Source organism: Fonsecaea nubica (genome assembly GCF_001646965.1).
Source record: "Fonsecaea nubica strain CBS 269.64 chromosome Unknown Scaff23, whole genome shotgun sequence".
NCBI classification, from domain to species: domain Eukaryota; kingdom Fungi; phylum Ascomycota; class Eurotiomycetes; order Chaetothyriales; family Herpotrichiellaceae; genus Fonsecaea; species Fonsecaea nubica.
In genome coordinates, this window is record NW_019173696.1 from 19,621 (window position 1) to 40,663 (window position 21,043).

The 21,043-nt window shown below is 54.3% G+C and overlaps 8 protein-coding genes across 8 annotated transcripts; 2 read left to right on the forward strand and 6 right to left on the reverse strand.

The window, feature by feature from the left end:
* Positions 1-1,036: 1,036 nt before the first annotated feature.
* AYO20_04382 (hypothetical protein) lies at positions 1,037-2,541 on the forward strand (the record flags this gene model as incomplete). The annotated part of the gene is made up of 4 exons (XM_022642678.1): positions 1,037-1,226; positions 1,288-1,589; positions 1,645-1,766; positions 1,827-2,541. 4 exons carry the CDS (start codon positions 1,037-1,039, stop codon positions 2,539-2,541), a joined length of 1,329 nt encoding a protein of 442 aa, XP_022501236.1.
* Positions 2,542-3,566: 1,025 nt separating this feature from the next.
* AYO20_04383 (hypothetical protein) lies at positions 3,567-5,345 on the reverse strand (the record flags this gene model as incomplete). The annotated part of the gene is made up of 3 exons (XM_022642679.1): positions 3,567-4,424; positions 4,511-4,839; positions 4,898-5,345. The coding sequence occupies 3 exons, from the start codon at positions 5,343-5,345 to the stop codon at positions 3,567-3,569; spliced, it is 1,635 nt and encodes a 544-aa protein (XP_022501237.1).
* A 600-nt stretch (positions 5,346-5,945) lies between these two features.
* On the reverse strand, positions 5,946-7,100 carry AYO20_04384 (hypothetical protein; the record flags this gene model as incomplete). The annotated part of the gene is made up of 1 exon (XM_022642680.1): positions 5,946-7,100. The coding sequence occupies one exon, from the start codon at positions 7,098-7,100 to the stop codon at positions 5,946-5,948; it is 1,155 nt and encodes a 384-aa protein (XP_022501238.1).
* A 746-nt stretch (positions 7,101-7,846) lies between these two features.
* On the reverse strand, positions 7,847-8,446 carry AYO20_04385 (hypothetical protein; the record flags this gene model as incomplete). Its single annotated transcript, XM_022642681.1, has 1 exon — positions 7,847-8,446. One exon carries the CDS (start codon positions 8,444-8,446, stop codon positions 7,847-7,849), a length of 600 nt encoding a protein of 199 aa, XP_022501239.1.
* A 1,749-nt stretch (positions 8,447-10,195) lies between these two features.
* On the forward strand, positions 10,196-11,383 carry AYO20_04386 (hypothetical protein; the record flags this gene model as incomplete). The annotated part of the gene is made up of 1 exon (XM_022642682.1): positions 10,196-11,383. The coding sequence occupies one exon, from the start codon at positions 10,196-10,198 to the stop codon at positions 11,381-11,383; it is 1,188 nt and encodes a 395-aa protein (XP_022501240.1).
* A 462-nt stretch (positions 11,384-11,845) lies between these two features.
* Positions 11,846-13,631, reverse strand: AYO20_04387 (hypothetical protein; the record flags this gene model as incomplete). The annotated part of the gene is made up of 4 exons (XM_022642683.1): positions 11,846-12,617; positions 12,695-12,807; positions 12,865-13,163; positions 13,241-13,631. The coding sequence occupies 4 exons, from the start codon at positions 13,629-13,631 to the stop codon at positions 11,846-11,848; spliced, it is 1,575 nt and encodes a 524-aa protein (XP_022501241.1).
* A 1,394-nt stretch (positions 13,632-15,025) lies between these two features.
* On the reverse strand, positions 15,026-16,333 carry AYO20_04388 (hypothetical protein; the record flags this gene model as incomplete). The annotated part of the gene is made up of 3 exons (XM_022642684.1): positions 15,026-15,908; positions 15,980-16,095; positions 16,145-16,333. 3 exons carry the CDS (start codon positions 16,331-16,333, stop codon positions 15,026-15,028), a joined length of 1,188 nt encoding a protein of 395 aa, XP_022501242.1.
* A 2,201-nt stretch (positions 16,334-18,534) lies between these two features.
* AYO20_04389 (hypothetical protein) lies at positions 18,535-20,833 on the reverse strand (the record flags this gene model as incomplete). The annotated part of the gene is made up of 3 exons (XM_022642685.1): positions 18,535-20,031; positions 20,141-20,472; positions 20,521-20,833. The coding sequence occupies 3 exons, from the start codon at positions 20,831-20,833 to the stop codon at positions 18,535-18,537; spliced, it is 2,142 nt and encodes a 713-aa protein (XP_022501243.1).
* Between the last annotated feature and the right edge of the window lie 210 nt (positions 20,834-21,043).

Consider the following 21,043-nt stretch of genomic DNA (forward strand, 5'->3'; position numbering starts at 1 on the left):
GTGCCTCATTCCGCTTCCACGCACCTTTCACTGACCAGCACGCTCTACCTGCACTATGCTTGATCGTATGCTGGCGGTAATGCTACAGGGCTGAGGGCCGCACTCTCGGTGCCCGTCGTTGGGTCGGCATATGCAGGCACATGACTAACGACAGACGATCCCCCCTGGAGCTGCCCCGGAATCAAGCGGCTTCCCACATAATTAGGCGAGTGGGTGGTATTCCCCCACTCGGGACCCCTATCGAAAGTATATCGCCTTTTTCCAGAGAACTCCATGTCTTGTTGTCGTTGAAACGCCGAGGGCGCACCAAACAGGTCTGATTGTGTCCCTACCGGCTCTTCACAGACTGTAAGCCATGCGCCTCATATGAGAATGGTCACTGATTGATAGCAACAATTCCTCAACCGTCGGAGGAGCGGTCCGCTCACGACCTACCGCTTGATCTTGGATCCGGATCGAAACACCAGGGCTGGACGCACCAGCAGCCGAGCGAATAACGAATGATGTAGCCTCCAGCTCTTTTGGGCCAATAGCCCACGAGACGGACGAATCGCTCCCAAAAATGCCATTCCAAGTAGCTGGTTATGTTACTTCTGCTCGTATACTTACCCTACCAGTGCATTCCCGGCCACTTTCCGTCGTTCAGAATACGAGGGTGAGAGAACCGCTAGGACTAAACAGGGTGCGCTGAGATAATCATCTTTGACGATATTACCTCTGTCTATGCTCTAGATGGACTGGGAATTTACTTTTACTATTTGTCTTGTTGATGCTCAGTGCGAACGAGACTATATCAGATTGACGGGGAGCACATTATCTTGCCTGGGGCTCGACGCCGGACATTTCTTCGCCATCACCCGTCGCAAAGGAGCTTTTCCAAATTATCAACGTCTTGGTGAATAGGGCATCCATCAACTTGACGAACTGCCATAGAGATATATCCTGGAGGCGGAGCCATCAGTCTCAAACACGACCAACGTTGAAATGGCCCAGGCGCACTCCCCACCAGAACATCCTCTGTGAGAAGTCTGGGAGAATGGAGAGCAGGCATGAGGTTGGAATGGTGCTGTTCAAGGACGAGGCCAAGACAGTCTGGTACGAGTCTGAACGTGGTCGTGATGCGGACCAGCAAGGTACTCAACATGGACTGTTAAAACTCACGCACTTGGAGCTTGATATCTTTCCCATTCGAGTTGAAGGGATGGCAAAGGCTGCCTGCAGGTACTGTGCGTCGAGAATTCTCTCTGTCGGACATGGTTCAACGAGAATGCTCACTTGCTGTCGCAGACACTGACATCTATGCGCCGACCACGTTCCGTCGACTTCAAATCCAGGGCGAGGCAGAGGACGGACCCCTTCTGCGTCACTACATCCCCCTGATCCTCAGCCACCACGTCTCGTTTGTCGCTATGCTAGCAAACTCGACGCTGCAGTTCGACTTGATGGACCGAGAACGTGATGGGCCTTCTCCACAGGCAAAGGGACTGTACGATACCAGCATTCGACTGCTTCGTCAGTACCTGCAGTCGACTGCGGATAAGGTGTCGGACTTGGTCATATGTACCATGATGTTTTTGGCGACCTTTGACGTAAAAAGCGCTCTTGTGTTCGAGGACGCGACCTGACGAGCTGACCACGGTGCAGAAATTGACGTCGAACCACGACAGTGCCTGGATCCATTTACAAGCCATCAGGGAAGCGATCGACCGCAGAGGTGGCCCCGAGCAGATGGCGTTTGATGGCTGGCTTGCGACCGTGACGGACAGGTGGGTGGCCCCATTTGTATCGTAGGAAGAGCCCAGGCTTACAGGACCATTTCTCTCCAGCTTCATATCACACGCAGAGTGTCAGCGGGCCGTGTTCCGTCAACTCGGTGGCAAAGCTTACACGGCCAAACACCTACGCCGTCCAGTCCACCCATTCCCACCGGCTCTGTGTGCGAAGATATCGAGGCTCCCTCAAGGCTTCGAGGACTTTTGCATCAGCGAACGCCCTGTGGCCGCAGTGATCGACATCTTTCTCGCCATCACCACATGGATGGACTCCGTCAGAGCAGCCATTTCACGAGGCGAAGAGAGCTACCTCCTCGCGAGCCGGGGACTTGTCGAAGCGAACCTCACCAACGCCACTCGATGCATGGAACTGCTTCAGCACCCGCACTTGCCACTGCACGACCAATTCGTCCTCATGGCCCTGCAAGCCCACTGCTCGGTGATGGACTGGAGCGAGCGCGGCCGCTTCCTCAACATGGCCTATCTCCAGGTCCACGCGGGCCTCCTCCCCTCGAGCCCCTGCTTCCTCGACACCTCCTCCCCGCGGAGACACCAGGCCGAGTGGCTGACGTGGGTCGGCATGACGATGCTCGCGAGCTCGCACACCAACGACCTCACCTGGTCGCTCGGCACGAGGATTTTGGGCAAGCAGGAGGAGAAGCGCAGCTGGATGGAGCGGATCAGGATTTGTGAGAGGTTCTTCTGGAACGAGAGGCTGTCGTACCAGGTTCTGAGGAAGATGCATTTCAAAAGTCGCAAGGGGTCCTAGTTAAGTATATTCGGGATAAGACTGGGCAGATCCCTGCGGTGGTCACTACGAGGTATAGCCACTTGCGCTCCGCCCACCTCGCGACCTGATCTGGCAACCCACATGCCAATCACATTCAAGAAAGAACAAGACCAAGAAATTGCAGAGTCACCAACGAAGCCATCCTGTCTGCAAAGCAATCACGCACGCACACACCCATCAGCCAGCTCCAGGCGGCCTTCGCAAGAAATTGCACAACATTCCATCCTATTCTCTCCTACGGCTCCCTCGTCCAGCACTCTCCGAGGGAGACTCCCAACGGCGGAGCTCAAGCTATACATACGTCCTGATGACCCAAGCCAACCAGACAAGGCAAGGCAAGGCTTCAAACCCAGATTGAAAGTTGGAGGTTGGAGGTTGGAAGTAGGAAGTAGGACTAACTATCCGCGTACGAATACTCACATCAACACCAGCGACGTTTAATCAGCGTTATATCCTCGCACAGGACCAAAGCGTCTCGAGGGCTGTAACTTGACCTCACGGGAGTCTGTGAGATGGCATACGATCGAGTCGAGGGAGATATGAAAAGGGGGAAATAGGAAATAGAGAAAATGTTTGACACGTTGACATGCTTCACTTAAGATTTGTCGAGTTTGCCGGTTTCCCGGTTTCCCCTAGGTATGTAAAGACGAAAAAGTAGATTTACCCTCCTCCCTAAAAAGGGACGGAGTCGGGGACAGAAAGAAGCAGGCAAGTTGATCACCATATAGTATGCCTTGTGCCGACACCTTGCGAGGACTTTCGAACCCATCCTGTGGCTGTGATGGCACATTAAATCCCACCCACTCATCCAAACCATCCTTCCATGCGTCCATTGATCAATCCATCTGTCGATATATCCTTCCATCTATTCATCCATCTATTCATCCATCTATTCATCCATCGACCCGCCACCCATTCACCATCTCGAGACCAGCCCACCCACCCATCCACCATCCCCCCGAAGCTGCCCCAACCGCCTCTGAGAAACCCCTCTGGACATCACCTCACCCCGTAAACTTACTCTTCGCCCTAAGAAACCCCCCAAAGTAATACAACCCGTACATACCCGCGACGCCGACGCCCGACAGGCCCGCAATGACGGTGACACCCTTCCCGATGCCGAGATCGAGGTACATGGAGCGGGAGAACTGCACGAAGCCCGCGGCCAGCATAGAGCGGGCAAAGTCGTTGGCGGCGAACAGCGAGGCCACGTATTTCGGGTACGCCAGCGCGATGTAGCAGATGATGCTCTGGAACATGCAGAAGCTGCCGGCGGCCCAGATGTTGATGCCGATCGTGGGCGCGATCCAGTGCACGTCCGCGCGCGCCGTCCAGGCAAACAACAGCAGACCGATCGGGGGGCCCCACACGCCCGCCAGGCCTGGCCGGAGCCATTCTTCCTGTTCGACAGCCTTGCCCTTGTCGGCGTGGTATTTTCGAGCCCGCGGGATGAACCACCGGCGTAGGTAGATGTAGTAGCAGGCCAGACCGACGATGCAGCCCGTCATCAAGCCGAGGAATATCAGTCCGAGCTGGCCGAGAGACATTTCGTAGGTGCCTAGGTAGACGAGCGGGAAGGCCTCGAAGAAGGAGTAGTATGTGGCGTAGACAAGGCCGCCGTAGAGTGCCGCGTAGAGTACCGCAGGGTCCTTGATGGTGATCTCCAATGGCCGGACGAGAGCTTCCCAGAGGAGCGCCCGGAACGGGATGGGGTGCAGTTCACTCTCGGCACGGTATCGGTCGTCTCCCGTCACTTTGCGGAGTCGTCTTGCTCGGTTAAGGAGGATGGTGCCGGGGTAGGTCTCCGGCAGGAAGGGTAGGAGGAAGAGAATGATGCCCGACATGATGATGACTTCGTAGAGCTGTAAAATCTGTCAGTATTGGGAAGACAGTCGCGAGGGTATCAAGACAGGGGTCACAATATTTTGTAAGAGTCAAGGCAACTCACCGGCCACCTCCAATCGTGAGGAACAGCGTATCCAGCCATCAGCGGCCCAACCGCAGGACCACAATACATGGCTGCAACCCACCACACATAGCCATACGGCGCGCTGTAAATGTCGTATATGTCTTCGATGGACGCCGCGCCACTGGCCAAAGCCGGGCTTCCAAAAAGACCCTGCAGCCATCGGAGGACGATGATGGCAGGGAAGTTGTCGACGAAAGCGAGCGCAATGGACACGACGAAGAATGCCACAAAGGAATAGAGATAAGGCGGGTTCCGTCCGATGCTAGGGATCTCGCTGGTGGGAGAGAAAAACATGGGACCCAGGCCGTCTGTAGACAGTGAGGATCAGCCAGGTATAGTGTTGACGGAAAACAGGTGCAGACTTACAACCAACAACGTACAGGGACAGCCCCAGACTTGCGACCACAATCGATACACCATATCGCTGCTGGATGGCTCCCGCGGTGGGCGTGATGATGGAGGCCGTGCAGTAGACGCAGAAGGTATACAGGTTGACCACCACGAGGGTCCACGTCTTCTTACCCTGCGGCCAATTGCGAGGGTTCTCGGGATCGTTCTCGGTCCAGGATACAATGATTGCGTCTCTGTTCGAGGGAGGCAGTGTGACGTCCTTCTCAGCTGCGCGGATGGTGGTGGAGAGCTTGGACAGGGTTTTCTCCAGGTCACTTTCAGTGGGAGACAGTGCAGGTTCGCAGACGACAGGGAGGCCAGCAGGCTCAAAGCCGGGTTTCTCTTCAGAGTACAAGAGACCTGACTGGAAGCCAAGCAGTCGAAGGAACTGCCCTGCGGGCGTCTCTTTGATGAAACCGGCCATTGCCAACGTCAATCAATGTACGGGAAGCAGTATTGATTGCAGAACTGGTCAACCATCCTGTCACCCACCCGCTCGTGGCTCTTCTTTATAGATGAGCTCATACTAAGGCGCTTGACCTTGACAGCACTGAAGCCGAAGGTGATGGATCTCAACACCTACTGTAGAAGGACAGGGCTGGCTGAGACCCATGTCAGGGGGGCTGCACGGTTTCCTTGATAACATCTGGTATGAGGAGCTATCGCCTAGCAAGCCAGCCTCGCGATTCAGGGTCAGTGGTCAGCTAGACACGCTTATCGACTCTGGAATGGCCCATTGGGTCCATGTATTGGGTAGCCACAGACAGGTAGGCGTTACGATATTAAGTCATAACCAAACAGTTTCCACATTGGGAGTTTGAGGCTGAGAGTGACTGGAAAGGGAAAGTGTCTGAATTTCTGCCTTGGCAGGTAAAGTCGCCGAAAGCGCTGACAGCGCTGAAAGCCACCAGGACCTGCTCTCTTAAGCGCACTTTATCACGATCCGAAACTGTAAGGGCTGGACCTCGGTTCTGCTCATGTTCGACAAAAGCTGACGCGGCTGCCCGTTTTTCAACCAATTCTTTCATCCCTTCCAAATTTTGAAAGATGTGATCTTTTGACTGTCGAGTCTGGATAAGCCGGCGAGAACAGAATTTGAGCTATCATCAAGTTGATAGGCCCCAGTATGCATTTGCCGAGTCTCTGCAAGCGGCATTGGCGACGACGTCTGAAATAAAGTATTTTGCGACTGAATCCTGTTAATGGCGTGGAAGGTTTCCGTGGTGTCAGCCGCTGTGCGCACCTCTTGAGCATGAACTGCCTCAATTTCTGACAGAAACTCCTTAGCAAAGCAAGCCGCTGTGACCGCCGCATACGGTTGCCATTTGTTGTTCTTGTGCGAGTCAGAATAGTTGCAAATACCTCTGACCACAAGGCATGGGAAAACATCGACGAGTCCAGCAGCTTCCATTTCGAAACATACCACCCCTTCCTGCTTCCTCAGCTTCTCTCTTGTTGCGCCGTGCCGCATCACCTGATTGCCTGAGGCAATGGGACCATAGTGGATGACCGGCTCCTGCACAGAGCGAGTTGAGCGAGGCACCAGCCGCTGTTTATCGCATTGCGAGCAGTCGTCGAGGCCTTCTGGGTGATCAAAATCGGACTCGTAGATAAAATCGTGCTCCTGCCCAGGAAAGGTAAAAGTCGCCGCCATCTTGGTGTACTTTTCAAAGGCCTTGGATAAGTGGCCCGATAAATCAGTTCCCTCCAACATGTGCTTCGCTCTCAGCTCCGATACGACAGCGAGAAGAAAATTGGGCGGTCTATTCGACGGCCCTGTGTGGTGAAATTTTCCACCTTGTACAGTTTTTCCGAAGTCATATTGAACAACGCTGAGACCAACAGCTACATCGCCAAGTCTAATGTCGTGTTCGTGACTGGGAACACCACCTCCGGTTCCCACCATCAAACAAAATCTGATCTGGGTAAAGGTTCGGAACATCTGCGTGGCCACAATGGCAGCCGCATTCGTTCCAGGAACTCCGGCAGGAAGACAGGTGACGACGACATTGTGGCACCCAACGCGTCCAAGCGTGTATTTGTTGTAGTCATGTTTCTCCTGACGCAGTGATTGGTGCTCATCGTCGAGCATAGCCTTGCCTGCCGCGGCCTCGACAGGTAAAGCACATATCCACCCAACAGTATAATCGTCATGCGACAAAGGTTTTGGGGTCGCCATTGTAGAGGGACGAGAGCGATGTGGGGGCGGAGGCTAGATGCAACACATCGGCGGGATGGGCAGATTGGTGGTTGACAGGCCTCGTACGCCTTCGTGGCTAGGTCACTCTGTGATTGCTGTCGTCAGGGAAGCAATCTGTCAGTGCTTCAAGAAGTGAACTGGCCCCAAGGGTCTGCACCCATCGAACACAGTCGTCGGTGAGTTCCCATAGACAACGGTCTGTGCAGAAAGATGGACATGACCATAGTGTAAACTAGACTTGACTCAACCTTTTACAGGTAGAAGAAGCGCTTGTGGGGTGAGGCTGAGTTGGGCAATACTGCGCCCTGGTCTCATCACTCACTCAAGTGCGGCAAAGCTGACGCTCATTGGAGACATCATCCTGGGATAGAGTTGAGCAAAATGTTCGATACAGGCGTGGGGATCCCAATCTCTAGCATGTTTGATGTGCCGGATATCGTGCCAAGCAAGTTGTGAAGCCTTGAGTTGGATTTCTAACTTTTGTAAAGGTTGCTGGGAAATCTGGGGGTGGTTTAGGCGGCTGCCACGTTGCGAGATGGCCGTAGGTTTAGCGTAGCGCCGCTTTTAATGTCGCTACATACTTATCGATGGTCAGCATGCAGCCTGCTCCATTAGGCATCCTTTGGTTGGTGCCTGGGGGACTCATTTCGATGCCTTCCATCTACCTCTTTCGCAGGTCCAGATTAGAACATCAAGGGACGTCTTGACTGGTGTTTCCACTGCTACTATTGTGTCGAGAGGAGCTGCGCGGCAGCTGTATTTCCAAGTTCCTCAGCAATGTTCAGAAGACGACCCTTTAGGCGGTCTGGCAGTGGTAATTTGCTGTCCGGCAGCGAGGATTTAGGCCGAAGCTCTTTGTACTGTCTGAATGTTTGCAACAGGTCACCAGCTGCGTCGGGCAGTCTCACAAGCGCGAGAGTCGTATGCCACAATGTGAGCAAGCCTGTAGTCGGCTCATGCCGAGACACCTCGTCGATATCAACAATCGATAAAGCCGTCAACATGCGCCTCGAGTACTTCTCGATCTTCTCCTTGTCTGCAGTCTCGTGTGTAATGAACTTGTACGAGCCGCGGGCGATTTCAATAGGCATGGAAGCCCTAAGGTCTCCACCATAGAATCCTTTCACGTTGGGAGGCAACGGCACACGGCTGCCAGGCTGTAGTGCCATCACCCACGCTTCGACAATGGAAGGTGGCATTTCGCCACCAAAGTGGTCATTGGCGATGATGTCGCGCAGTGTTTCAGGGTCGGGCCGATCTATCGAGAGTGGTCGCAGCTTCGGTGTCTCAGGAGTCGCTCGTTCGGGACTTGTATTGCTGGACATATCTTTAAATCATGAATATGGGATTACATCCAGCTTGTCGAGATCGGTCAAGTGGTCGGCGAATATAAAAGGTGCAATGCCTGCTTGCTGCAACGACAGAACTCACTGAGACAAAGGTTACATACCCTCGCTGCCAGGCTGCCAGGCTGCTTAGGTATTAGTACTAGGGATACCAGGTACCTGCGGTGTGAAGGGAGTCCGTTCTTGGCATGCTCGAAAGAAACCTCCAAAAGCAGCGGCATGTCCTTTCTCCCCCCTTCTCTCTTCTCAACCTCACCCCTCATTCATGCAGCACGGCCTAGATTCGACAAAAGAGCCACAATTGTCATCGATTGGTGGCAGCTTGCAGGAGTGTCTTGGTGCATACGGTGGTCTTCGGACTTTGCACTGGATGCTTGATAGGTATGTCAATATTGGTCTTTGCCGATTTTGTTATTTTCCAGATTCTTGTCGCCTCTGTTTGGGAGTAGCCTATGGATATCCAATTCGGTCATAAACCGCAGGAATGCGTCGATATACTCATCCTCGTTGTCTGTGTCGTCGCGCCTCTTCGCCTCAGCGTAACTCTGCAAAGTACTTATCAAATCCTCTCCGTCCGAGATGGTAAAAGTCCACGTCACGTCTGCTGGTTCGTCATCTTCACGGAATCGGATAGAGATGTTTCCAGGACTTGGACTTGTCATGTCTGACTCTCCCACTGTGAACCCAGCAACGGAAACCAGATGCGCAACTTGTCCATGCGACGACAACCTAGCGCGCCGAAATACTGGGTTTATGCTGACGTCCCAACTCGGCATCCATGTCTTCACACATCTCTGGAATACACTGTGTGATGTTCTAAGCAGCATCATTCATTGATTGATGGGAGTGTGTCATGGGAGTGACAGACTCCACACGGCGTGACAGAGATGGCTTTCACCTCGTCTGGTACATGCTACCTAGATGTCTGGATAGCTAGGTAGGTAGGGAGGTAGGTGCTAGGTACTCAGCATGCATGAGATACAAAATAGACACAAGGACCTCACAGAAGGACTGATATACTCGTCATCTGCGCGTCGGGCAGTTACAATAACACCCCGGTGATTTGACATGGTGATTGGTTCTCAACACTGCGTGACTGCGCCACTGCTCGATTGTCCCTGGATAATACCCAGTCCTCAATACCTCGTACAGCTCTCGGGACACATACAGTCCCTCCTCCCTCCTCCTTCACGTACTTCTCAACAAGCGAGAATGGGGTCAACCCGAGACCCCAATCCCTGTCTACATGCTGACATGTCAAGGTCCTCATTCTTATTCTCATGCTTCAGGCCAACCATTCATTTTCTCCGTGGCGCTCGCCTCCTCGCACCACTCGTAACCGGGAGCCTGCGCGTCGCTGGTTCCAAGACACTGGTACGGTACCAGCACAAGGACCGAGTAGGTAGGTAGGTAGGTAGCGAGACGAGACGAGGCGACAAGACAAGACAAGCCTTGGACGCACACATGTGTCGACGGTCTTGGAGTCCGATATCGGGATGTCAATCACTCCACTGCACTGCACTGCACTGCACTGCCAGAGCTCGTATTCGCATCTGTGGACACTGGGCAGCCATGGAGCTATTGCAGCCATGCCATGTCATGTTCTTGCAGTATCTAATCTGATCTGATATGGTCTATATACCTAGCATATATGTATGCATCGACCATTTCTGCTGAGTACTCTGATCAATTTATTCTCTAGAGACAAGACTCGCTCTCTGATCGAGGATGACCAAGCCAGTCGCGGTGATCGTGGGAGCTGGCATCGCCGGCCTGTCCGCCGCATGGTGGCTCGACAAGGCCGGCTGGACGTCCGTCGTGGTTGAGCGAGACGACGCCCTCCGCGCCAGCGGGTACTCGATGACCATCTCGGGGCTCGGGCACGAGACGGTCCAACACATGGACCTCCTGGCCGAGCTGCAGTCCGTGTCGCAGCATTTCGAGTACAACATCATCAGCGACGGCTACGGCAGGGAACTGTGCCGGATCAGATACGTCGACGTGCACGGCGGGGGTTTGGAAGCGCTGCCCGTGCGACGCGACGAGTTGGCGCGCCTCCTGGCGAAGCACCTCCCTTCCGGCGCGTCGATCCGGTTCCGCGAGACGGTGCGCGAGTTCGCCGACCAAGGCGACAAGGTGCGCGTGGTCCTCGCGGGCGGCGACACGATCGAGGCGGACCTGCTGATCGGGGCCGACGGGTTCCGGTCCCAGATCCGCCGCAGCCTCTGGAAAGGCCGCGAGGACGACTTCCTCGAGCACCTGGGCTACTACTACGCGGCGTACAACTTCAGCAACCAGCAGACCGAATCCCAGCAGGATCACGACTGCTACTCGTTCAACCGTCCCGGCCAGCTGGACATGCTGTTCTCGCTGCGCGACAAGGGCCTGACGTGCATGAACATCTGGCGCGAGGAGCGGGATCTGTCGACGACAGGGACGTCCAAGGAGGCCAAATTCGACATCCTCCGCCAAGTCACGGCGCAGAGCGTGCCGCAGGTGCGCGACGCGGTCGAGCAGGCCGAGCAGGCCGACGCGCTGGTCACGCTCGACAGCCTCACGCTGGTGACGCTGCCGCGGTGGTCCGAGGGGCGGGTCCTCCTGCTCGGCGACGCCGCGCACTGCCTGACGCTCCTGTCCGGGCAGGGCGCGGGCATGGCCCTGGTGTCGGCCGAGATCCTGGCGAAAGAACTCCAAAAGGACCCCGACGACGTGCTCGCCGCGCTGCGCAACCACGAGGCCAAGCTCCGTCCGGCCATCGAGCGCCTCCAGGCCCGCTCGAAGCGCATGGCCGACATGTTCATCCCCAAGAGCTCCCTGGCCTACTACTTCCGCAACCTGGTGCTGAAGGTCCTGCCGTACTCGTGGATCGTCGGCTTTCACGTCAGTTCCGTCAAGTCGGAAATCGACCTGACATGATCTGGTCTGAACTGGGACTGTCATGGAGGTCGGGGAATGGACAGTCATCTCGCTCGCTGCTGAATGCTGGGTGGACAATCGATATGGGAAGTGATGATGGCATATTTTGGAAGGCAGATAGCATCAGGCGTTTCCTTGTTCAGACCTCGGGTTTTATGGAGCAGTTGATAAGGGGGTGAAACTTTTATTGTAGTAATAACCAAGATATGTGGTATATAAGCTCTGATCACCTCTCGTTCGCCACGACCACGATTCTGGGGGTTGAAGCTCCTAACGCCATGCACGTGCTATTAGAGGACAAGACCTTAACAGGGCATCAGGACTCTGACGTACTTGTAGCGAGTCCGCGCCGCCAGGTGCTGATGGAATTTACTCGACTACCTATAATGCCTAGATATGGACCAAATCTCACAGTTTGATTACTACCTAGGTATTAAATTGAACGTACTGAGAGGCATCATATCAAGACGCTGACGCCTCCCCATCAAACCTGGGCCTGCATAACTCGCTAAGCTTGTCATTCCAGAAGAACGGCTCCAAGAGGTCCTGGGCCGTCTTCCAATCGCCGACCTTGACAAATTTCCGGCGCAGCCTCTGCAGCAGGTCGATGCCCGGGGGCAAGAAGCCGCTGTTCGAGGCGTTGTGCCACGCACAGATTGCGACCATCCATATCCAAAAGAGGAAGGGCTTATCGTCCGGCGACTTGGCTGGTGATGATGATTGTTGAGGCGGGGGCGAGCGCGTTGGCAAGGACGATGATGATGACGACGACGACGACTCGTCGAGAGTGAGTAGTTTGGTTAGAGCCCCCCGGGACGCGAGACCGCCATTGCTCGACACGGGCGCCGAGTCGAAGCCAATGCCACAGTACAAGACAAGGGCCAGCGCCAGCAGCTTCTCCTGGTCTGCCCCCGGAGCGTCCAACGCTGGACACGCCTCTTGAAAAGTTCGCCATACTGGCTGGGCCGTATTGGGAAGGCCAATGATCCGTCCCGCCTCATTTCTTTCCACTTTGCCTCCTCGCTGGTAGACATACGCGAGACGGATCAGGATCTCGACGGTGCTGGAGGACCATTTCCCGTCGAGAATAAAGCGGTGGAAGCCCACAGGAACCTCGTGGATCTGGTCCCGAAAGCGACTCGATAGCGTTTCCGGCTCGGCTTCAGGTTGGGGAAGAGACAGTGGTGAAGAAAAGTATCGGAGTCCTGTTGACAGGCTCCACCATGCGTCGAACCTACCACAAGAGAGGTCAGGTGCTGGCAAGTACGCAGCTTCCGTCGAAACCACGAGGTTAAGAAAGATAGTGCTTACTGGAGAATCGTGCACTGGGGGTGATCAGCTACCAGATGTAGACCACCCTGAGCCTTGACAATCTTTGACAATGTCTCGAGATGATACTGGTGAACCGACAAGTCCACTGTCCTCTACTTAAAATGTTAGATGCGGACAGCGTAACCGTGCTAGAATGAAGTCGGCCTTACCTCTACCGTAGCCAAGGACAAGATGACCAGCAACTCGTCGTCAGGCACCCTGGTGATTGACCGGGACAAGGTCTCTCTCAAGATTATAGACGCTTGCACTTTGTGGGAGAGACATTGGCGGGTCTGTCCACAGCCAGGCGACACTTGCTGGTCGTAGAGGAGCTGCAACCCAGCGGCCCCAGCGTGATAGCCCGACGTCGTGGGTCGCGTCATCCAGAGAAGGAACTCGTAGTTGTGGGTGTTGCGCACGTGAAAGACTTCAAAAGCGAGTTGGATGTTTGGTACAATCATTTGCTGGTCTAAATGAAAACGTGTCAGCTCCGAAGGGAAACGTAGCGATAGATTCTGCGATATTGAATGAACGAGGCTTGCATACATATTGCAATGTGCTTTGGAACATTTCCCGAAAAGGGAGTCCATATAGCATCCATCCATTGGCGGTGCAGCATGGCGTATAGCCACTGCTTGCCTTTAAAGTGGCCCATCTGTTCTGCACGGGCAATATCTTGTGCCCGCTTCGAGACCTCTTCCTCGTCGGCTCGCAGGCGGTCTCGCTCACGCGCCGACGGCACAACGCGAAAGCGAGTGACCAGCGGCTCAATCGAGGCTGACTGGCGCCCGGCGACATGTGCCGCGACATTCTTGCTGCGTTTCGCGTGAGTGACTTTGGCATTGTGCGCGCGGATGGCCGAGTTGACCAGTTCTTTGGCCCGTTGGGTTTGATTGCTGGGACGGCCCTCGACAAAGCATAGTTCAATGGGCTCCATGGAGTTGTTGGATCCCACAAATCAGAGGTTGACTAACCCCTTGCCACGAATATCTGGTAAAATCCTAGGCACTCAACCTATTGATGCAGCGACATATCCTTCTAGGCAGAAGAAAGACAATCACCATGATGTCTCGCATACCCACGGTAGAAGGTGGGAGGTGGCAAAGCGCAGCACGGGAGAGAAGACGTTGGTCTATCTCTCTCTCTCCCCCTCCCCTTTTGTGTGTCGCGGTTTTTTACAAGGCCGATTGAGAGGCCGTGTCGACCAAATAGGTTTCCGCACAACGGCAGGGTTAGGTGGTTGTCGCTCTGCTGCTGATTGCTTGAAGCTTCCCCAGCCCCAGCCGAGATGCTCTAGACACCTTGGCACCAGGTGCCCGAGACGTTGATGTAGGGCTGCAGTCCTAGAACCATCCCGCATTGGCTGCTGCTGGGGAACTTTCCGTCGGAACCTCCTTAGTGACCAAACCGAGCACGACGAGCGCGTGTGGAAGTCCCAGTCCGCTTGCTGAATCATTCAGAGGTCAGCTTTTGCGCCAGTTCACGCCTCGGAAGCCAGATTGTGCCTATACAGCATTTGTGTGGTGCTTTGACATCCCAAGGCCTTAATAAGCATTTCCCAAACTGTCCAAGGAGAGGCTTGTTCAATAACTAGCGAGACACGCTTGACACGCCCTTGGGCAGTCCAAGAGCGCCCAATCCCGACGAGGAGATCGCTGAAGTGGCGGTATTATCAATCATGAAGCGAGGTGGCTTTTAGCGATGATGCCCAAGAGTGGTTGAGACTCTGGGTCTGCAAAGAAGGCCTCTATCAGACCACGGATATGTCGGCCCCGTCCAATGTCTTCTGCTTGTTCAAACAAGGCCAAAGTTGGGGAGGGCATGTCTCATAGGTTGGTCCACAGAGCAGCTTGCTATCGTTATCCTGCAAGCCGCGGGACGAGAACGCCTCCTTTTCACAGTAATGGGTTAGTCCATAAGGATAGTTTTGCCTTACTTCGGTAGCCGGTGTCTAGAGATATCCCTCGTCCTTAGCGGAGGGGTCGGTCCAGGTGTCAAGTAGGCACATCCAATCATGCTGGTCTTCGTCGTAGGCGGAGGGTATACATACTCACTACTCTCTAGCGCTCAAGTCACTCTGGTGAAGGCCAAAAATAGTCATGATTTGGTTGAACATGTCGCCAATCTCGGCAGAGCAGATAAGGATACCTGCCGTGCGGTTCATGGCACGGACAGTATAGCACCTGGTAAAGTAGGCGAAATATGCGGGTTGAGTGCCAGGCTGCAGATGGACTGGAGAGTTTGACCGTGTCGCCGCCCGAGGCTCGTTCAGTCCGTATACTTCTGAACTTTCCTCCCCTGCTATCTTTGAGATATGTGCCAATGGTAATGCTACTCAATGAGTTCCTTCCAGATACTCTCGGGATCGGGCCAAATGCAATCTTCAGTTGTCGCTTCAGGACTCTCGACACATTCAACTTCCTCAATCATAGATGACTGCGTACTCCCTCGCAGGCCTTCAGATAAGGCCAGCTCCAGATTCGTTCGGCTGCGTCTGCTCAACCTCAACGCAACACGACTTAAACGGGAGACCAGCCTCGTCAGTCCTCTCCAGCCAACTCGCTTGTCCTCAATTTTCAAATTCTCGTCGCTCACACAAATCCAAACAAGCAGTGCAGACAGAGCATCCAGGCTTTTACTCAACTCCAGACCATTGCGCTGCACCTTCTCCGCCACGCTCTTCATGTATCTATCTGTCTCAACTGGCTCATACCTATACCTCCAAAGTGTGGCGTGTATGTAGAACAAACAAACTAATCCCGTTGCATTCTGCTGTTCCACAGCCGCAGATGTCGACTTTTGCTTGGTACGGTCTGATTCTGTTGGAGTGTAGTCTGGGTTGAGGATCCACTGGAGTGCCGAGCTAAAAGCGTCCGATACTGATCGACACCTTGCTGAAGCGTATGCGGACCGCGACTCGGTTGATGGATCGGCCAAGAACTGACTCCTCGCAATACTAAGCTCTCGAAACTCTTTCGTAACTGACAGAAATTCCGTAATGCATGCTGAGAAGTAGAGACTTGGGGGCAGATCAAGAGGATCACAAAACTCCTGCACCTCTTCAATAGGTAGTCTGGCAGTTGGCGATATTCTGTTGAATGCGGGATGCTTTGTAGCAACGTCTCGCCGGCAATTGAGAAGGAAGGTGCCGAAGTGGCGATCCGTACACGGAAATGTCTCAGTACCAATCGCCCGGTGAATACCTGGCTCGAATCTTCCATCAGGAAAGCAAAACCGTGTCAGCAAGATGCCATGATCAAACTGCAGGAGAGAAGAGCCCCTTACGAGCATATTTGCCCTATTAGAAGCGGGCTGAGATTGTCCAGGCCGCCACGTATTTTGACCATCTGCCTCGCAGCCGATATATGAATTCTGAAACCCTCGATATTCCCTGCACAGGCCTGTAAGGCATATATTAGTACGCCACACTTGCGGGAGGGGGTTACTCACCTCTATTGCCGACAAGATCAAAGCCGCTTGAATGGAACTCTCCAAGGCCGAGGATTGCGGCTGCCCCAGTTGCTCGATGACGAGCGCCATCCCCTTGATCTTATGCGTCAACGCCCGTTTCTCATGGTGGACATCTCCTTCCAGGAAAGTCGACCAAACATAACTGGAGAATGACCGGCTCAGCTCCATAACGGCCTCGTCATGGACGAATTGATGCGCCACTTGTCGTAAGTAGCATAGAGTGGCTATCGGGACACAAGTATGGCCCACTTTTGTCGTCGTATTGTAAACTGAATGTGCGGAGTATGTTATGACTTGCCCCTAGCGAGTATGTGGAAGGGTGGAATGCTTACGACAATGGAAAAGCTCGCGCTCGGCGCTTGTGCAGATGAAAGACTGCAAGGCGAAACAAGCCCCTTCTGCTGGATCGACGACAGCTACCGACTTCGCTGCCGCCTTTGGGCTTTGGATTGCGCCTTCCGAATCTGGAGACAGCGGCTCTGATTTCAAGCCACGACTGTCATCCTCGTTGGAATCCTCCAAGCTTTCACAGCAACTATCGTGAGTCGACTGGTCTAGTGTATATGCATCACGGTGAACCCGTCTTCGAGACCGGCGACAGGTGAGGCTGTTGAGACAGCATTGTCTAGCCAGTTCTAGATCATGTCGACAACCCCTAAGACTGAGTGGCGGTGGCTTTCTGCTGCGTTCCTGCGCGGAGTGAGACTTGCGTCAGGGTAACTCTCGAGGTACCAGAACATGGTAAAGGATCATCGTCCACCAGGCAGAGAGCAAAAGGCTCGAGCTATTCAACGTGTAACTCACTTGGTTCTTGCACGCCACATCAAGAGAAGAAGGCTCGTCTGTTGTCAAGATTCGTCCACTCGACAGCTTGCCTTGCCAAGTCCAGATCGACATGCCACTGATGCGAAGTCGATCTTTTGTCGACTCTCTCCGCTTCAAGTGCATTCTCCTGGCAGCATGGCTATTGATCGCCGACTTTCGCTCGAAGTGAGATGATGGACGGAGTGAGCTGAAATCCACGAGAAAAACAAACGCGTGCGAGTCGAACTCGGGTGGACTGTCCATGTCTCTGAGCCTTTTCCAAGTCACCAGGTCCGGCAGAGAGGAGCACAGGACGGCCGAGCTCTGGAGAGACGGCACGACTATTAAACATGTTCGAGGGGGCGCGCGAGGAGCTCACGGGTTTCGCCTGATTAGCAGATTCATCTCAGGAACGAGCACCAGGAAGTTCTGGGGCTCCACAAGATCGGAAGAGATCGACAGGCTGGCTGTCATTACTAAGAAGTTCTGACCTCGTTTGTGGCTGCTTCATCGCTTCATTTCCAGTCGTTCTAAGGGGCGCGTGTTGTTTGCGCCATGCGAACTGTGTCTTGCAGAGCAGTCACTCCATGCCACATGGGATCCCCGAACCAATCATGGAACAATCATCAGTGCCAAGTGTTGCCAATATTTCCATCTTGGGACTAGTGCAGCGACCTCTTTGGGTAAAGCGTGGGTACCCCATTCCGACCGCCTTGTTAGGCGTGACCCGGTCATGAATGGCGGGAGGGGGATATATCGGCCTGGTGCCTTCAGAGACACTGTGGCGTATCCGTCTACTGGCATTATACTCGTCCGTACCCAGACTGCTCAGCTCAAAGGTATCGACCTCGGCCGGTTTGACACCATTCAATTGGGGACCAGTCACCCATTTCTTTGGAAGGCGCCAGTAAATCAAAGTGAAGGGCCTCACTCATCATCGAGACACATATACCAAGCTCGAACTGTATAGCTGCGTGTAACATACTACCTCTCTACAGGATTTCGCACCGTCTAAACACAACCGGCGACGAAGCTAGTCGCGAAGATGGATCAATGGTTACGCAGAGTCCTGGCCCAACGTAGCTTGCTGGCATGGCTGCTGGGTATATTGGACCATGACTGAATTTTCAGGTTAACATGATATGATCTGCAACAACTCATCTCTAGTGCTGGCACTATCACACCTACATCCTCCCTGTTGCGCTAAGGGGGGGGGGGGGGGGTGAATTGAACACTGCAATGTATACATTTACTCCTCCTTGTCAACACGCCCGATATTTTGACGAGATATTCATTACTGATTGATTGATATGATATATGAACTAAAGTCTCCTCCATCTGCTGCCTTGTCACATAGTTTAGTAACTCCACTGAGCATGCAACAAAGAGACCTCTTCGGTGGAGTCTGTCTGTACATGCCCTGGACATGCACAATATATAAGCATGCCAGCGACTTTCCGTGGTCGGTCGAACCAGGCCCAAGCTTTTCGTGAGTGTTGGAGTACGCAAAGGACCTAGTGATGCACGACTGCGGACTCCAATTTCATCGTCAGACAACTACCAAGTCACGGCGCCAGGATATTCGCCGCAACCTCCACAGCCCTCGCCGACTTCTCGACCCACTGCTGCGCCAGTGTCAGGTTACCGCCGTCAACCGCCTCTGTAACCCCGGGCCATTCGACCGGGGCATAGCCCGTATCCAGACCCGGCGCGAAGACGACATGCTTGTAGAACTCTCTGGTGGGCAAGCCGCCCTGGGAGACGAATCCGCGGCTAAAGTCCCTCAATTTGGCGTTGGCGAGTTTGACGTCGGCGTCGGTGGAGGCGGTTTGGACGAAAGAGGTGAATGCCTGAGCTGACGCGTTGAAGGCTGAGATGGCGGCTTCGAGGGGCGAGAGATCAACGCTGGAAGTGGCGTTTTCCGACTCGACGAGGTCGGCGAGGTCGTCCAGGTACAGAGTCATTTGCACGCCGTAGTTCTCGACGTCGAAGGGGATGATGTCCTCGTTGGCGAGATGGTAGACCAGCAGGGACAGGTGTTGCCCGACAGCCTTGTGCGTGAGGAATTCCGGATCACCAAACGTGGTCATCCAGTGAAAGCTGTCGTAGTTGGAGTGGTAATGGTAGATGGGATCATTGGCCCCACCGCCGCATCCCGTATCCAGCGAAGCAATGCCATTGTGCACGAACGCCGTATAGTCGCTGCCCGAACCGAGCACGCCCACTTCGCCTTCGCTCAAGCCGTACCAGACGTCGTAGTATGTCAGGTTGTTGAAGCCGTGGTAGGGGTAGACGACCTTCTTCATGGTCTCGGTCGCGATCTTGTGCAGTTCGGGAGTGGCGGACAGTTCCGGGTTGGGACCGGAAGTGGCCCCATCGAGGTTGAGATACGCCACCGCCGAGTCCTTGAGCCAGGGGATGTACTCCTCGACCCATTCGGTGGACCCGAGCAGGCCGTACTCCTCTGCGTCCCAGGAGGCAAAGACGATTGTGCGCTTGGGTTTCCAGCCGGTCTTCAAGAGCGCCCCGAACGCTTTGGCCATCTCTATCAAGACGGCAGAGCCGGAGTTGGGGTCGGACGCGCCGCCCACGATCCAGGCATCACGGTGGTTTCCGAGGATGATGACCTCGTCCTCATTAGTGCCGTTGATGATTCCGATACTGTCCCAGATCCAGGTGATCTCGTCGCGCATGACGTTGGACATGGAGATAGTAGTCCCTGGAGCCGGTCCGCTCGAATAGGTCGCATTGAGCTTGCCGATCCAGTTGGTGCGGTTGATTGTCTGGCCGTCAGGACCGTGTCCATCGAGGGCTTGGATGAGGGGCTGTGCATCTTTCCACGAGATCGGCAGAGACGGTATCTGAGGTGTCACCACAGACCTGTCCGACCTTGGCGAGTCAAATTTCGACGGGTAGCCTGGTGTTTCGGGATCACCTGGGTACGTGGAGAGAAATTCGACACTGCCACGTTGTACTGAGGTAGGGTTTCTCGCCGGTCCATCTGGATATGCTGCATAGCCATTCGCCTCCGTAATGTTCCCATCATCTGCGGTGTCTGTGAACTGTAAACTTGTCAATTCCTCGCTTTGTTATGTCGAATGGCATTGCAACAATCCCGCCGAGGAGAAGTTTTCCATTCGCTGCAAAGGGTCAAGGGGCCATGTAACTTACGATAATGCACCCGATCATGCCATTATCCTGCGCGTTCTTCACCTTGAGTCCGCGGAATGGACCGCCATAGCGCGCGAGTGCAATTCTGCCTTCGAGCTGCACGCCCAATGCCTTTAGGCGTTCAAAGTCAACTTTTTGGCCGCGTCCGACGTAGACGTACTCGGCCTCAGCGTCGCCAGTGAAGGAGTAGCCATGGAAAGTAGGCACTCTGTTGGGATAAGACGTCGTCTCGTCCTCTGCCAATACCTCCTCCTCGAGTAATGGTGAGAAAGTCGAACCGTTGGCGAAGGATACGGTCAATGAATGTGACACCGGGTAGTTCAGGTAGACATCTACTTTCACTCAGTCTTGCTGTCTCGCCAAAGAGCCCGAGGACGTACAGTATGATACCAAGCCCGCCGTGAAGCCGTACTCATTCCAGCGATCGGCCGTCCACTGGGCCATTGATTGATTGGTACCTGCCACATGGAGACCGTGAGTATAATAGTAGCTCCAACTCTCAATGGTGGTGTTGTCAAATGAATTGAGCAAGATGGCTTCATTCTGGTCTAGGGCGGGAGGAAACACGGTCTCCTGCCTCTTTGAAAGAGCAACATGCGGGTCAAACACCTGAGAACGGAGGTGTTCTCGCCCGCAAGCAAGCACGGCGATCGAACGCAGAGCGAGTAGAGCGAGAAGCCTGTTGAGCAGCATTTCGGATGTCTAGATTCCGGTCCGACGAGTGAATACACATCTGCTGTATGAGCAGGGAGAATCCTGCTCTTTATCACTCGAGCGCAGTGGATCATCGTCGACCTTTTCCGCAAGGACCGCAACACAACTCCATCCCTCAGATCGTGCTCCCGTGGCTCCTTCCTATCGAAGCATGGTAGAATGACAATTGCCAAGCTGCTAAAGGTCACC